We start from the raw sequence: 17,005 nt of genomic DNA on the forward strand, positions 1-17,005 counted from the left end.
CATACTCTTTTTAATACCCCCGAATAGAAATGAATGAGTAGGCATGTTTTATTATCAAGAAATATTTTAATTAACAAATAAAAGACAATGTAAAAACAATAAATATTTACAAAGAAATTGTTTAGAAATTAATATTGTATGAAAAATTATGTAAAATAAGAGATAATAAAATGCTGTCAGTGTAAATTACATAATTATCAAGTCAAAGTCAAAGTCAAAGTCAGCTTTATTGTCAATTCTGCAGTATGTACAGGACAAACAGAGAATCGAAATTGCATTACTCTTCAACCCTTTGTGACAGGACATATATTAGAAAAGAGATAAATAAAAAACTGTACAATCTAAATAAAAACTGTACAAACTAAGTAAGTAAAAACTGTACAATCTAATAAAAACTGTACAAATTAAGTAAGTAAAAACTGTACAATCTAGATAAAAACTGTACAAACTAAACAATGAAACATTGAGAATGTAATAGTGCAAATGTAAACGGCAGTGCAAAAAGAATTAGCTTAACAACTGTGTGTGTGTGTGTGTTGGGGGGAAGTTATAGTCCAGGTTGAGTGTTTGTGTGGAGGAGGGGGAGGGCAGGGAGAGAGTTCAGCATCCTGACAGCCTGGTGGACGAAGCTGTCCCGCAGTCTGCTGGTCTTGGCCCGCAGACTCTGCAGTCTCCTCCCTGATGGCAGCAGGCTGAAGAGGCTGTGTGACGGGTGGGTGGGGTCTCTCGCAATGCAGAGGGCTTTGCGAGTGAGGCGGGAGGTGTAAAGGTCGTGGAGGGAGGGGAGAGAAGCACCGACGATCTTCTCAGCTGCTCTCACGATGCGCTGGAGGTTCTTCCTGCAGGACGTGGAGCAGGCGCCATACCACACGGTGATGCTGCTGGTCAGGACGCTCTCAATGGTGCCTCTGTAGAAGGTGTGCATGATGGGGGCTGGGGCTCTAGCTTTCCTCAGTTTGTGGAGGAAGTAGAGGCGCTGGTTCGCTTTCTTGGCCAGCGATGTGGTGTTGGTGGTCCAGGAGAAGTCCTCAGTGACGTGCACACCCAGGAATTTGGTGCTGCTTACCCTCTCCACCGTAGCACCATTGATGGTAAGGGGGGCATACTGGGGGCGTCTTCTCCTGAAGTCCACAACAATCTCCTTCGTCTTCTCCACATTCAGAGAGAGATTGTTGTGTTCACACCACGAGGCCAGGCGGCTCACCTCGCTCCTGTAGTCCGCCTCGTCGTCGTTGCTGATGAGACCCACCACAGTTGTGTCATCGGCGAACTTGACGAGGAGGTTGGAGCTGTGGGATGGTGTGCAGTTGTGGGTCAGCAGGGTGAAGAGGAGGGGGCTCAGCACACATCCTTGGGGGGCCCCCGTGTTCAGTGTGGTGGTGCTGGATGTGTTCCTGCCGACCCGAACTGCCTGAGGTCTCCCAGTCAGGAAGTCCAGCAGCCAGTTGCACAGGGAGGTGTTTAGTCCCAGCTGGTCCAGTTTTGTGATGAGCTGTTGTGGGATGATTGTGTTGAATGCTGAGCTGAAGTCTATGAACAGCATTCTGACGTAAGAGTCTTTTTTGTCCAGATGTGTGAGGGCTGAGTGGAGGGCAGTGGAGATGGCGTCATCGGTCGAGCGGTTGGGCCTATAAGCAAACTGTAAGGGGTCCAGGGAGGGTGGGAGGACAGTCTTGATGTGTTTCAACACTAGCCGTTCGAAGCACTTCATGAGGATGGGGGTGAGTGCTACCGGACGGTAGTCGTTGAAACAGGAGGGCGACGACTTCTTCGGGACAGGGATGATGGTGGTGGTTTTGAAGCATGTGGGGACAACAGCTTGGCTCAGCGAGATGTTGAAGATGTCTGTGAAGACATCCGTGAGCTCTCCGGCACAGTCCCTCAGCACGCGACCAGGAATGTTGTCAGGACCAGAAGCTTTGCGAGCGTTGATCCTGCTGAGTGTCCTCCTCACACTGTCAGGGGACAGCGACAGCACCTGTTCGCCGGGAGGGGATGGGGATTTTTGTGCAGGTGTGCTGTTGTGTGCTTCGAAGCGAGCAAAGAAGTCATTCAGCTCATTTAGCAGGGGCGTGGAGCTGTCACAGGTCTACGGTGGGGGTTTGTAGTCCGTGATGGTCTGTATCCCTTGCCACAGGCTCTGCGTATCCCTGCTGTCGCTGAAGCGATGAGCTATCCTCCTGGAGTAATTATTGTAATATAGTAGGAAAACAAGAAATATCTTATAAAATAATTAATATTGAAACTTTTAACTTGAATGCAGTTGAGCTTTTCCATAGTAGAGCAAATGCCCTTGAAAATAAATAAACACCACTACACATGCCCCCTGGTGGTTAGGAGGGTTTTTTTCGACCCTACAGGTGTTATTTCCTGGTTGTATTTGATCCCTTGTCCAACCAGTTCAGAGACAGTAGTGCAGTTGTTGAAAATATCTGAACATCATGTCTGTCTCAAACTACAGAATCTCTCTGCAGCTGTGGTATCACTGGATTTTTCTTAGACGTGTTATATGCATTTCAGGAATTACTGTTTTGACTGACTCCACTTGCATTACAAGTTAAAATACTCATTAAGCATTTTTTAAAGAATTTAAAAAAGTAATTAAACAATTACATTATACATATGATTGAGTCCTACAAACCTAATTTTCTAAAATTGCAGTAAGGGCAATATACATGTATAAAAAATTTAAAACAACAGTAAGGAATTATTTGTTTGTAATTTCGATTAAAAAATAGGAAAGGCATTGAAAAGGTTTGCTAGAATTATATTTAAAAGTAAATTTTTAAAAAAATATTTGAAGCATAGCTAATTTGCTGCTTGGAATGTTCTATAACATCTTTAAGAAATAGGACTTTAAGGATGTTCAGGACTAACATTACTTAATAAGCAGATTTTGTGTACTGATTTGTAACTTCAGGTATAAAAGAAATGTACTGAAGCATACAGTGCAATACTTCTCTCTTAGTGTAGTAGAAGCAGACAGTAGAAATATTCAAGTAAAGTACGAGTGCCTCAACATTAAACACAGTACTTGAGTAAATATACTTGAGTTGCTTGTCCTTTACGTGCCTCCGTCCTGATGCAGCGTGCACATGTCTGATTGCGCAATGACGTAAGGCGGAAGTGCCGCAACCCGTATAAGGGCACCGGCGCTGAGAAGCTTACTAGCAAGAAGACGGGGCTGACAGAGCGGTGACAAGGTGAGATGGCCAACATGGACGGGCCTGTTATTCATTTATTACTTTAAAGTCAGCTTCTTGTTGAGCTGATTTGCCTTTTACGTCTTGTTAAGCTTTCTGTCGAACGAAAAGACGTGGAGGACACCAAACGTCTTGCTAACTAGCTTACTTACAAAAGATGCTGCAAATGTCACTTCTCCTCTGCCTGCTATTTCGTTTGAAACCCTACATTACTGTTATTAATCGGCAAAATATTTGACTGTTAATATGAAATTTGCCTTATCTTCTGCTTCGGAAGTGTGAATAAGTGCGTTATGGAGTGCTAGTCATGCCCCCAGAAACACTTGTCTCTCCTTTAAAATAATAAATAGCCGTTAATATCTGGTTAGATGTCCAAAAACTATCCACGCCTATCTACTATCTGTCCATAACCAACAAAATATGTCTGGAGATGTTCTGTATGTGGAGTCATGCCGTGATGCGACCTTATGCAACCACCCTCCAACGGTTTCTGCTCAGTCCGCTATCATCTCTGACTCTGGCTTTCATATTAATATTTAAGAGCGAGTGGCTGATACTCATGAGTTGTTTGATTTGACTCAATGAGCGGGGTTTGATAGTGTGACTGTATGACAGGCCCACATGATGGCCCAAAACACTACCAGCAGACCTTTATGCTGGCTTTTAGAGGTCGACATTGACATTGGCTTAGAATAATTAAAACAAAAGCATGCAAGGTGAATATTTTAATGAGGATTTCTTAAATGTTTCCAGTTGTGTCTTGAGCTGGCACGAATAATTGATAAATTGTGTTGATCGATGGAAAATTAATTGCCATCCTTTCTGATGTTTGACAAATTAAAATATATATTTGTAAACTAGGGAAATTTTATCAATCTGCAGATTAACTGATTAATTACTTTGTTGATGAAATACAAGACAATTATGAAAGTGGATCTCAGGGTGACGTATCTTTGTTCAACCAACAGCCTAAACCCAAAGATATTAAATTTACTGTCGCATATTACAAAAGCCAAGTGCCACAACTCTGCATGTGAGAAGGAGGAACCAGCAAATGCTCTTATATTTTTGCTTAAATTGTCAAAATAGTTGCAAATTAATTGACTAATCATTCCAACTGAAACAAGTCATTGATTTGAGAAATTAGCTGTTCAACACTATTCATTAATTAATGTTATTTTTTTTTAAGAAATCCAACAATTAAAATACTTCCATCCATTCTCTTCCGCTCAATTAAAATACTTAAATGTGAGAATTTGCTGTTTTTTCTGTTTCATATCACTTTAAATGTAATATCTTTTAATGGATTTTAGATGAAAAAGAATCTGAATGGTATGAAAATGTTTTATCTATTGAGGGAGAACCAGTGTATTTCCTGCTTCTGCTCAGTAATGAGGAAGTGGCTTGATTAACCAGTAGCCTCAGAGTTGCATCACTCACTCACCTCCTACATAGAAGGTTTACCTGAAAGGATACTGGGGGGAGGGGGGAGGGCGGAACCTGTGGTTTGTCAGTTGGAACAGACACGTCTCCTTAACAGTGACTGCCGCCTCAGAGTCGTCTGCATCTGACATGTTTCTAAATTAAACAAAGCTCACAACAAACCCGTTGTTGTTATGATGTGGAAACAAAACCTGAAGGTCAACCTTTCCAAGACTTATCCCTTTCTCGTGTGTGCGTGTGCTTGTGCATGTGCGTGTGTGTGTGTGTGTATGTGTGAAACCAGTTCTTGAATGTCATTTGAGACCTTTGAAATTTTGCATTGAAATATGAAACCTTAATCACAATGAATATGGCATTCATCTTTTGTTTTTTTTAATCTTTTCAACAACTCATTTGGTCTGTTAAGTGTTGAAAATAATCACAAAGACTCGAACAATACAGTAAAGCTGAACTGCAGCAAAGTAAGCTCAAAACACAAATATATGGTTACAGAGAAAGCAAGTAAATTTGATGGTTTTTGAGGCAGGGACTCATCAATGTTTGATGTATTTTTTCTTATAAACTGTAAACATAAATGATTTTGCTCTGAGAAATAGAACTTCTACTGTTTTTTCCAGTTTGCAAAAGCACTATATACATTAAGGTGTATAAATGCACACACACACTTTATGCTGTATATAAAATAATGTTTTTAATGCTGTCAGTCATATTTAGGTCTCTGCCTCGGTGAATAACAGTCAGGCCGTTTACACAGAAAACACTCTCCACCCTGCAGACCTTCGGGAACCCTTAATGGTCATCTGAATAGCAACTCTGTTTGAAACCTGACTCACCACACATCCTCTCCCCTCCTCCCCTTCCTCCTCTCCCTCCGTCCTTCCTTTGGTCTGTCATCTTTCCCTCTGTATAAGCTTATTTGCCACTCACGGCCTCATCTTCTTCGTCTCCTACTCTCTGTTTTTAGAACAACAGCAGAAATGGATCGACTCCGGTCTGCATTCAACAGCATGGTGAGTGTTTTACTCGTTTATTTATTCTTTTTTTTTTTTTTTTTTTTTACATGTTTTTGTTATTTTTGTATCTAGAATCAACTGAGTGAACTCGCTAAATAGAAAATAACAGTTGTGCTTCATTTTGCAGCGTCTGATATCAAACTTTTTTTAATAATAGGGCTTTTGTGAAGTCTTTGCCGCCCGTCCTTCCATGCAGCTGTGGGATCAGGAACACATTGCTCTCATAGTTTCTTCTCTTATCTTTCTCTGTCCAGATTAAAAATGAGCGGTACAGCAGGTTTACTCTGCAGCTGGTGGAGGAAGGAGAAAGGCACGTCGAGGTCAAACTGTCCGACGATGCCACAGATGACGCTGCAGAGGCCGAGGGCCAGGCAGGGGGGTCTCCGAGCTTCAGGCCTGCACCTCCGCATAAAAGCCGGCTTAACATTTGTTACCTGGTCCTGGCAGCCCTGCTGATATTCGTTACTGGTAGGCCAGGCTTATCATTCTCATCAGTCATTTTTTATGTCAACATTTCCCTCTTTCTTTACCTGTTTTCTTAATCAGGGGTGCGAACCTTTCTTAACCCAAGGACCATTTAATTTTTATAACATCTTTTGAGGGCCATACTGAGTTATTGAACACGTATACCACCCACTGCTTCTGATGTCAGATGATTGCGGCTGGTTTTCCAGGTTTGGGTCAGTCAGTGTGGAGTCTTTTCAAGAGTCAGTTATGAAAAGAGCTGCTCACAGTAGCAGTTGTCAGACACATCGCCTGGATACACTTTAAACAGCAAATATCATCAGTTCATTTTGTTTCCCGTCATGTCCTGAATCCTCTCACCACATTCCTGAAGGAGTTTTCACAGTCGCCAGCTTATTCAGATGTCAGAGCAGCTTTTGTCCCGCTTCTCCTCCAGGTTACCTGATCGGCTATGTCAGCCACCGTAAACCTCAGGCGGAGCAGCTCAACTGTGGCACAGAGCTGGAAACGGAAGGGGAACTGGAAGGGACTCCAGCTGTTGTTGCACCAGCTCCTGAAGTTCAGCTGGACTGGAAAGACATCACCCAACTCCTCAAGCAGAAACTCACCAGCCAGGCCTTTGATAAGACTCTGAGGTACACTGCTCGTGTCCACACCCTTAAAACACACTCAGTTTAATGTAGTCAAACTGAAGGTGAAGCCAAAAGACAACACGCCTTACTGTACAAACACCTACTGATACAGTTTTGGTCTCAATAGCTTCCTGTGCAAGGGAAAGGAACAGTGAATATGAACTGGATGAGAGGGATCAGAGAACATTTTATTTTTAGAGCATTACGCTGCAGACAGACAGCCAGAGAGTACAAACAAGACAGACAGGGAAGGTTACAATGAGTGTGATTATGTAAGAGATAATATCCAACAAGTTTGATGCCTGTAATGGATGACACTTACCAGAAGAACCTTGTATAGCCAAGCAGAGATGAAAATTTGATATTTTGCTTAGCAGCTATTATCTGGGTGTTTTTTTTTTTTGTTTTTTTTTTTAATTGATACACAGATAACTGCAAGCCAGGGCTGCGGAACATGGTCAAAAAGTTAAAATCTCTCTATTTTAAGGTCTTTTTCAAGCTTGGGGGTTATTGTGATTTGAATAATGTTTTTCCTATAAAATGCTACGACTTTCACTGCAAAGGTCAACGTCTGTCATTTTGAAAGGGTGTTTCCCATCATGTACTTGTGAAACGACGACTAACATTTACGATAAAGGTCGTTATTAGATCTTAAGTGGTTGAACCGTAGATGAAAGAGTCATTTCAGAAGACTGAAGTGAGAAGTCGGGTTTTGTTTCTCTGCAGGGACTTTGATCTGCCCAGACGTTCAGCAGGAAGTGAGGAAGATATCAATCTGGCGAACCGCATCTTTGACGTATTCACTCAACTGGAGATGGATCCCTGGAATGACATCCATTATGTTCAGCTGCAGATGCCAGACAGGTTGATATGAATAATGAATTTACTGTACTTGAATAATTAATTGATTCTGATTATTTTATATGAGGGATTTTTTTTCTAAGGGATAATGTATAGAGAGCAGGTTCCTAGAAATAAACCCCGACCTCCGCTTCACGGCGGGCTTCTATGTCATCCTGTCTGGGTTTATTTCTCCATAGGAACCTGCTCACTATACATTATCCTGCTAACAACACGGCTTACTAAAACATTCAAGAAAGTGACACAAAATAATGATTAAAACATATATTATTGATTTAAAATGAGCCTACTCTCGTCTGTCACCGCTCTCACTGTGCAGCGGCTCTAAAAGTAAAACACGTACGTTGCCTAGCAACCGCCCCTCACTGTACGCAGGCCGGCAGGCAGGAAAACTTATTTCTTTACAGTTGTTTAGTGTAATCTTGTCAAATGTGGAGACGTAACGGGATATCCCAGACCTGAGAGAGACGTAGCTGGAGACAGAGTTTGGTTTACCGCTATTATTGATGAACAAAAGTCCCACAGCATCTGATTTTGGCGTTCAGCATCATACATTAAAAAATCTGTTTCCAGTTTTGTCTCCGCTAAGCAGTCTTTTAGCAGGCCGATTGTCCATGCTGTGTTTTTCTTGGTGTTTTTTTTCATGTCTGTCTGCTTCAATCTGGTCAATCTCTGTGTCCTCAAGCCTCTTGTGCCTTAATATCACTTCACCTGTCGGTCGAGCGTTGTTCTTTACTTTTCTTGTCTTTTTTGCTGTGGACGTCATTCTCCAGCCACACGTCAAGTGTTTGGTCCTCTCCAAACAAATGAAAAGTAATGTCCTGAAAACGCTCCATATTTTACCACTCAAATCAGCTGGCAATTTAGTATTGAGCTTGGTACATTAACGGATTGCCCCTTTAGTCTCTGACTGTTACCTGAGCAGCCGATCGTTTGTCGAGAAATAAACACAGCTGAATTCTGGCGATTGACCAATCAGAATTGAGTATTTAAGAGTGCCATGTTCTCATAGGGGAATACGCACCAGAGCTTTGTTTCCGAAAAGCTGAGGAGTTTTTTTTCCGAAAGTGTCATAACTGAAGAAGGTCTCAGAAATGATGTAGATTAATGGATACATCCATTGCACTTAGTCTGAAGTACTGCTTTAGGACATGAGTAGAAATGTAAGAATGTTCATAAAAACGTTCTGAGCTTGTAAGGTCAGTCAATATTGGGGAAAGGGAGTTCTATAAAATACATTATTTTCTCTTTTTGTTCACTTTTTGTCAGTGATCGCCCAAATCGTGTCCTGTTTGGTTCAGATGTCTTCAAGCCGACAGGGTATCTGGCCTACAGCGCTCCAGGGAAAGTCCAGGTGAGTTAAAACGGTCACACTTCAGTTAAAATTTGAAAACGTTTATTGTTTCAGTAGTAGTAGTGGCCTATCTGACCTGCATTTGTGTTCGTAGGGGAAGCTCGTGTACGGCAACTATGGCCGCCAGGAGGATCTGGATGTTCTGCAGAAGAAGAACATTGAGCTGAAAGGCAGCGTGTTGCTGCTCCGAACTGGAAAGATCAGTTTTGCAGAGCAGGTGTGTGCTGGTTTGACACCTTCACGTACCTTATGTCATCCTTTTAGGAACATCACTGAAAACTTTCATGTGTCTGGTTGTTTCTTCAGGTGGATAATGCTGCCACAAAGGGGGCCTCTGCTGTTCTCATATACCCTGATGTTGAAGATTACAAGTATCTAGCGGACACACCACTCTATGGACATGTACGTTTGCACACAAAGCTGCCCGTGCTCGGTGTGTCGCATGTTTCAAAAGCAGCCAGGAAAGTCTCAGAGTGAAGCCGCTCGGTACAACATCGCATTGTGTGTTGTATGTTGATTTTTTGTGTGTCCCAATTCAGGTCCATCTGGGTTCAGGGGACCCCTACACACCTGGATTTCCCTCCTTCAACCATACTCAGTTCCCCCCAACTCAGTCGTCTGGCCTCCCCAAAATCCCAGCCCAGACTATCACCGCCAACATGGCTGTAGCTCTTCTACAGTAAGGCCCCACACACACACACACACACACACACACACACACACACACAGTCAGACCAGGTATTACTGATATGACCTCACTGTATTTTTTTTTTCTGTATTTGACCACCTGTAGAATCATGCGTTGTATTTTTACAGATTTGTAAAGACTAAAAACTTTGCTTTACAGCAGTATTTATTTCTCTACCATCTTCAAGTTGACTCATTCTGTAAATAAGTAACTCACTCACGTGCCTCTCCATCCTCTCAGGAAAATCGGCGGCCCTGAGTCAGACGCCGGCAGTGGTTTTAAAGGCGGCTTCGCTTCGGTGGCTTACAGACTGGGAGGCAGCGAGAACGTCACTGTGGAGGTGAACAACGTGCTGGTCAACAGGGAGATCCACAATGTGTTCGGAGTCATCAAAGGATTCACTGATCCCGGTACAGCAGAGTTTTTAATCATCATGTGGCATTCTGTTGTCTTCGCTGCACATCTAAATTTTTGCTGTGTTTTTGGTGCCTGGATGTGAATTTGCAGATCGCTACGTTGTGCTGGGAGCTCAGAGAGACGCCTGGGGTAAAGGTTACACCAAGGCCACGGTTGGCACCTCCGTCCTGTTGGAGCTGGCCAAGGCTGTTCGGGAGATGGTGGAGAAAGGTAACTCATTTACATTGCACACTGTAGACGAGGGGATTAACAGGGACATGCCACCATGATGGAGGCTTTATAATGTTCACATCTCTGATCTTTACTATGTTATTTAAACTTAAACACTAACAGTGATACTAACCAGTGATGCCAGTCTCTCCTCCACTGTTGTAGTTCGTAGCAACTGTCCAAGGACGTCTGATAAGTCTGAATAATAAGATAAAACTCTTTTCTCTTTTTACATTCCTGAAGTGGTTTTGCTATTAGTGAGAGGTTTAAGGTCGACCCAAGGTGTAAACAAGAGTCCTGCTGTAGATACGCACAGAGTCTCTCCTGTTGATATCACCACCACATCACTAACCAAATAAATCATACATGATGAGGCCGTACTGCGTTTCCAGCAGCTGTTTACATTCCTTCTTTTACAAGCAGTGGTGGAAAGGTCTGCGCTGTTTCAGTACTGTTTATGGGACTGTCCCATGAAGTCACTGGTGCTCATATGAAAAGCGAAACAGGTTTTTTGCTGTAATCATTCCTCCAGTTCATACTTTTCCTCTTAATGAGCCTCCGATGTGAGTGATGAGGAAGGAAGTTGCAAAAATGCAAAAATACCTCCCAACATTTATTCTGAAGGATCGCAGGCAGGAAAACTCTTATCTTTTAAATCTTGTCTTGAAACTCACTTTTATCTTATGACTTTTTGTTAACTGATAGTATTTGTTGTAGTTATTTAAATGATCTTGGTTTATATTTCATATTTTAATTGATATTATTTCGTTTTTATTTAAAAGAACTTGTTTGAAAGAGACTCTATAAATAAAGTTATTATTATCATTAACCTGAATCAGTGTAATTGAGTGGATATCTTCCAAATTACAGCCTTTTAGGAGAAAATTCATTCTTTTTTTAACTATCCCTCCACTGCAGCTCAGCACAGAAGCAAAAAGTGGGAGTTTTACAATAAAAAGACTAACTTTTGAAGACATCCACTTTTTGACTGTCTTAGATCTTAAAATAAACTTAGGAATGCATTTTTGGATTTTGTTCTCCATCACTTAGATTTGAAGCATGTTAGAAAGTTATTTTGATGGCCAGAATGAACAGCAGGAATGATTACAGCAAATTATAGCTTTGCTGGATGTTTGTATGTCTGACGAGGAGAGGACTCCTCTTCCTTGCTTCATGTTGTTTTTACTCTCAGTAATCTTTCCTGGGATCAGAAACTTTGTGTCAGTGCGTGTCGGTGTTGGAGTTTCTTTTTGTACATAACATCAATGTTTTTTCTTTTTTGTCAGATGGGTTCAGGCCCAGGAGAAGCCTGGTGTTTGCGAGCTGGAGTGCTGGAGAATATGGAAGCGTTGGCGCCACCGAGTGGTTGGAGGTAAGAACTAAATTACTTTCACTTGGACATACAAAAGAAAATCTCTCCCTTGCTACCTTTTTTTTTTTTTTTTTTTTTTAAACATGTCTGTGTTTGTTTTTAGGGTTATATGTCCTCTATTGACAAAAGGGTCTTTAGCTACATAAGCCTGGATGGAGCGGTCATGGGTGAGTACAGTTCACACCTGCAGTTTATCTCAAATGTTTTTCAGTGACAATCAGTTGACTGAGTTTATCTCCTCTTCAGGTCGTGGGAGCTTTATGGCCTCAGCAAGTCCACTGCTCCACAGCCTCCTCGAGAGCACGATGAAAGAGGTAACACCGCAACAACAGCGCACCTAATGCTGATCCGGTTCTGCACAAACCAGCAGTGTTTGCATTCACTTTGCCTCGTCCACACAGGTGCAGAGTCCTCTTGGTTCTGGCACCGTGTACGATATGATGGGAAAAAGTAACTGGGAGGCCAATACGTAAGTAGATCACCAGTTTTCAGGGTCACAATATTTTAATCGGATTTGGTTCTACGTTCACATTATGGCAGCTTGAGGTTTGGTACTCAGCCATATAGAAATTTCCTTGAATTAACCATCTTTTTGCTGTAGAAAGATGAATTTGTCAGACTTTGTTGCTGATCATCATTTCTTTGTATCCAGACTGAGGCCAATGTCAATGGACGACCCTGCCTATCCCTTCCTGGCCTTCTCTGGGATTCCCTCCATCTCTTTCCACTTCATCTCCCCCAACGTGAGTCTTGTTACAGAACAAATAGCCGATATTTACTGATAATGTTAACATGGCCACTACCCTCCTGTTAAGGAGAATCAGATAAGGTAATAGATGTAGTAGAACTTTTAAATGAACATGATGGCCTCAACCGCTCCACTTCTTCTGATTCGCTGACTCACGTGTGTTTTGTGTCCAAAGACTGAGGCCTACACTTACTACGGCACCAACCTGGACAGCAAGGATCACCTCAATTACGAAACCAACCATCACACCAGTGAAGTGACGGCGGTGGCGGCACAGTTCGCGGGTCAGATGGCTCTGCGACTGATCCACGACCACCTGCTCAGCCTGGATGTGAGCCGGTACAGCAGCGTCCTCACCAAGGCTGTGGTCCAGGTCTACAAACGCATCAACCAGCTCTCACAGGTCTGTCTCACACCTTTTCATGCTCTTGCTTGGTCCTGTTTTGGTCATTTTGATATTTCTCAACAAAGACCTGAATATGTTTGTTAATTTGTATGAATGATAACTCTTTGTTCTGCAGTCTGGTGAGCTGAAGGGAGTGAATCCCACCTGGCTAAACCGAGCACGCGGCTCCTTCCAGCGAGCTGCAAGCGGCATCAGCAACGCCATCGCCAACACTGACTTGAATGACAAGGAGGCCTGTCGGACCCTCAACGACAGGATCATGAGGGTAAGTATTTAAAATGTTGAATAAACTCAGTTCTTAAAAGCAGGGTTGATTATTTTACACAAAATTACAATAATATTAAGAAGCAAACACATTGCCTGGTTGGAGATAGTTCTTTTGTTAAAAAACAGTGGATAAACTGATATTTAATAATCAAATTACTCAGAAGACTGTATACAGAGTCTGCTGCTGTGTGTCAGCGACAGTGCTGATGATAACATTCATTTTCATTAAAAAAAAAAAGAGAGAGAAACTGATCACCCGGTCTGTTGTCTGCTTGTTTTAGCTTTTGCTGCCAGAGATATAACCCTGGTTGGCAGCAAAACATATTGATCCCTGACTTTGGGCCTTTTCACACTTACCTCTCTTGGTCCAGAATTTAAGACGTTTCAATTTGATCCAAACTACAATTAGAAGTTTGAAACCTCACCATACTATGCTTTGGACCAAACAGCCGAACCATGGTTCATTAAGTTTCTAGTGTTGAAATTTTTGTTTTGGATGCTTCTGATTTTTGGACCAATTGGCAGGAAGTGCTGGCAGGCTGTCATCAGAAACATAAAAAAGGAAAAGCAAGTGAGCTGCAGTGGCACATGAGAGGAGGAGAGCAGATATTTAATTGTTATTTGGTCAATTTGAAAAAAAAACAAACATGTTTCAGTTATTTTTTAAGAGAATGAGAAAGAAGACGCACGCCTTCGAACAGGGAGAACGTGATTAATCGGCCATGTGCTGAGCGATTGCCATTAGAATTTTTTCCAGTGGGACCATTTAACAGGTTGTGCACTGGTGGTGCAAAAGATTACTTTGTGGAATATAAACATGTTTTTTCTATAAAATCCCTTTTTCATGTAACACAATTTGCAAAGTGTACAATTTCAAACCAGAAGTCTAAGTAAAAAGCCCGGAGAACAAGGCCTGCTTCTCATTATCCTGAGATATTGTCTAATGTAGGATCCTGAGCTCTGTTGCACTTTAGTAAAAATGTATTGCGGTGATGCTGATTTTCTGGAAGTGCAAGACTAGATCTGATGTATTTATCTGAGACTAGATTTAGTGCCACAATGATTCAGTCCAACAGTCCCTTCACTGTATCTATAATAAGGCAGAGTTGTTGCACTGGTGCTGCTGTAAAACAGAAGGAACTGGATTAATACTACTGCAGCTACTTTTGATGTAATTTTTGAATTTCTGGTACATTTAAACATCTCAGATGTATTATAGCCTTCTATTTATCATCCCAGGTTGAGCACACCCTCCTGTCTCCATACGTGTCCCCCATCGAGACTCCCTTCCGTCACCTCCTGCTGGGTCGGGGCTCCCACACTTTGGCATCCATCGCTGAAACCACCGACATGGAGCAGCTCCGCACCCAGCTGGCTCTGGCCACCTGGAGCGTGCAGGGATGTGCCAACGCCATGGTGGGAAACATCTGGGACATCGATGAGGAAATCTAAAGACGAGGGGGGGGGGGGCGAGCGAGGTGTGAGCGTGGGTGTCCTGTGTGTGTTGTTGGAATGAAATGCGAAGTAGAGCAGAGGGAGGAGCTCCAATATCAGCACTTAAGCACAAGCTGTCAATCAGAGGTCTAAGCCCCACCCTTTTAAAAGATGGGTGTCTTAATCCCACAAAAATCCAGGAGGAGGTAGAAAAGTGTGAAACACAGTATTAAAAACTGTGAACCGAATACTTGAAGAAATTAAATACTACTGACTAATCTGCCTCCTCTCTCACACATCAGACCAGTCGAAGCCTTCGCTGTGACCTCTCGCCATCAAAACACTGAGAAACCTTATTTATACTTCTGTTTTTTATCAGTGGCAGTGCCCACTATAAACTTATTGTTTGTCTTTTTATACGACGTTATCGGAAGCAGTGCCTTCCATAATTATGACGGTTATACTGTCTAATCTTACGGCAGCATCTGCTACAGAAATGACTCCTCAACTGTTGCTGACAAAATGGAGCCCCTGTTAAAGTGAGATTTTTTTTTTTGTTTGTTTGTTTTTCATGGCTTTCATTTCTTCCTTTTGATTCCAGGCGACATACTTGCAATGAGAAAGTGGTGCACAGCAGCGGCGCTTTGCTGTGGCACCATGGTGGTTATTTAAAAAGCACTAAAAGGGAGAAATGAAGGGCAGAAAACAGTCTTTCCTGATCTAGTGTCAGTATTTAAATTTGTCTGTTTAAAAACTAGAAAACTGAAATTAAGATAAGTGTTCGACTGGATTTATTCTGCGCTTGATGTCAGGATGAATGCTAAATTGGAAAAAAAAAAAAACAAGATGATAAACCATCCAGAAATGTAGCAAAACATTATCAAACCCTCTTTTCTAGCGCAGCAGTCGAGCCGATTGGTTCCATCATTTTGCAAAAAAGCCATTTATGTTGCACAGTCTACTTCGGAGCAGTTACTAATAACATGATAAAGTTATCGGGAGCAGTGCCTTCCATAATTAAAACCCATTATCGGGAGCAGTGCCTTCCATAATGACAAGCAGTGATGGTAGTTTTTGCCTACCAGTGTATGTGTGTGTGTGTGTGTGTGCGTGTTTTACATGTGTATTTATCGGGAGCAGTGCCTCTCATATTTCACTTGAAGGGTGGAACAACTTATCGGGGACAGTGTTTCCCAGAGTTTTATACTTATTTATTTGGGGTTTTTGTCTTTATTTTTGGATTATGTGTGTGTGTGTCTGTGTGTGTGTGAAGGCTCAGTCCTCCAGCTCAAACTTCTGTACCGTGCTCTGACCTTCCTGCAGCAGAATCCGTTAGATTCCTGGTCTGTCGGGCTCGTTGCCTCCAGACCTCTTTGGTGTTTCTTTGGGTCTCTGACTGAAAACCACCAGATATGCTTCACGTACTGTTTACGTATGTGAACTCACTCCACAAGCCACAACTCTCTCTGCATGTGACATATATCCTCTTCACTGCATGTTACCGTGTTGCTTTACTGAGACATAGCTCAACAGACTCGGACCATATTATGTTTAAATTAAGGTTCAACATTTGTGTTTGTTTTAGATTCAAAACAATATTTTTGCTAAGATGACATCTATTTGATCATTTTTCTTCTCATAAAAGTTAGTCTGTGGTTTTCCTAGAACATTATGATCATAAAATATCAGAAAAAAATATTAAACTAATGATGAATAAGTGTAATTGTGTCCAGAAGCTACTGAACCTGGATGCATTTGTTAAACATGTTTTAAAAAAAACACACAATCAGTTAAGCAAATGCACTTATTTTAACATAAACTCAAGAGCAAACCAGATGTCACTGTTTCATAATCCAGATCATTACATGTTCAAATACATTAGTTTCCTCATGTCAGTTCTGTTGAATTTGATGCTGTTATGTCTGTTTTTACTTTCCTACGTCTGTCACGAGATTTAAAAGTACAGTTAGTGAATCCGGAGGGGGGAGATTTGGTGGAGAGAAAAGATTTTCCTTCTCATTGTGTAACTGAAATACTGTATGTTACACTGAAATACTTCAAAACCTGTTCAGTATGATTTCTGTACTTTACGAAGGTTTCAGTGTTGAGCAGGAAAGTGTAATAAACCCTTTTGGCTTATAGCATCCAGTAAATCCATGTCTGATTTTGGTTTCTGTCATGGTAAATAGAGGATACACAGGTGGTTTAGGCAGTTTTCCCTTTTTCTTCTTAGTTTCCATCAAATACAGAGTTTCCATCCGTCCTCTTTGAAAATGCTGAGAAAATAGGAAGAGAAAGTGATTTTGCCGGAATCTTAACCTGATTTTTTAACAGACCCACTTTGTAACGATGCCATCCTTCATTTAACTAACATATTTTTATACTTCCGGTGGCCCGCTTTTCAAATTAAAAGCAGAGTTGGTGAGTATGTGGTTTTGAGGCTATCCATAAAACAAAGTAATGCACAAATTGGAAAACTTTTTTTTCCTTTT

At 41.8% G+C, this 17,005-nt stretch overlaps 1 protein-coding gene across 1 annotated transcript; it reads left to right on the plus strand.

Annotated features, from left to right (window-relative positions):
• Positions 1-3,136: 3,136 nt before the first annotated feature.
• tfr1b (transferrin receptor 1b) lies at positions 3,137-15,403 on the plus strand. The gene is made up of 19 exons (XM_041961651.1): positions 3,137-3,203; positions 5,611-5,656; positions 5,914-6,127; positions 6,561-6,759; positions 7,483-7,620; positions 8,887-8,971; positions 9,066-9,188; positions 9,278-9,373; positions 9,511-9,650; positions 9,900-10,069; positions 10,167-10,286; positions 11,573-11,658; positions 11,762-11,825; positions 11,905-11,972; positions 12,060-12,127; positions 12,311-12,401; positions 12,582-12,809; positions 12,928-13,077; positions 14,319-15,403. Exons 2-19 carry the CDS (start codon positions 5,624-5,626, stop codon positions 14,529-14,531), a joined length of 2,286 nt encoding a protein of 761 aa, XP_041817585.1. The 5' UTR covers positions 3,137-3,203; positions 5,611-5,623; the 3' UTR covers positions 14,532-15,403.
• The last annotated feature ends 1,602 nt before the right edge of the window (positions 15,404-17,005 follow it).

The sequence above is a fragment of the Chelmon rostratus genome, chromosome 20 (genome assembly GCF_017976325.1).
Source record: "Chelmon rostratus isolate fCheRos1 chromosome 20, fCheRos1.pri, whole genome shotgun sequence".
Lineage (NCBI taxonomy): Eukaryota > Metazoa > Chordata > Actinopteri > Chaetodontiformes > Chaetodontidae > Chelmon > Chelmon rostratus.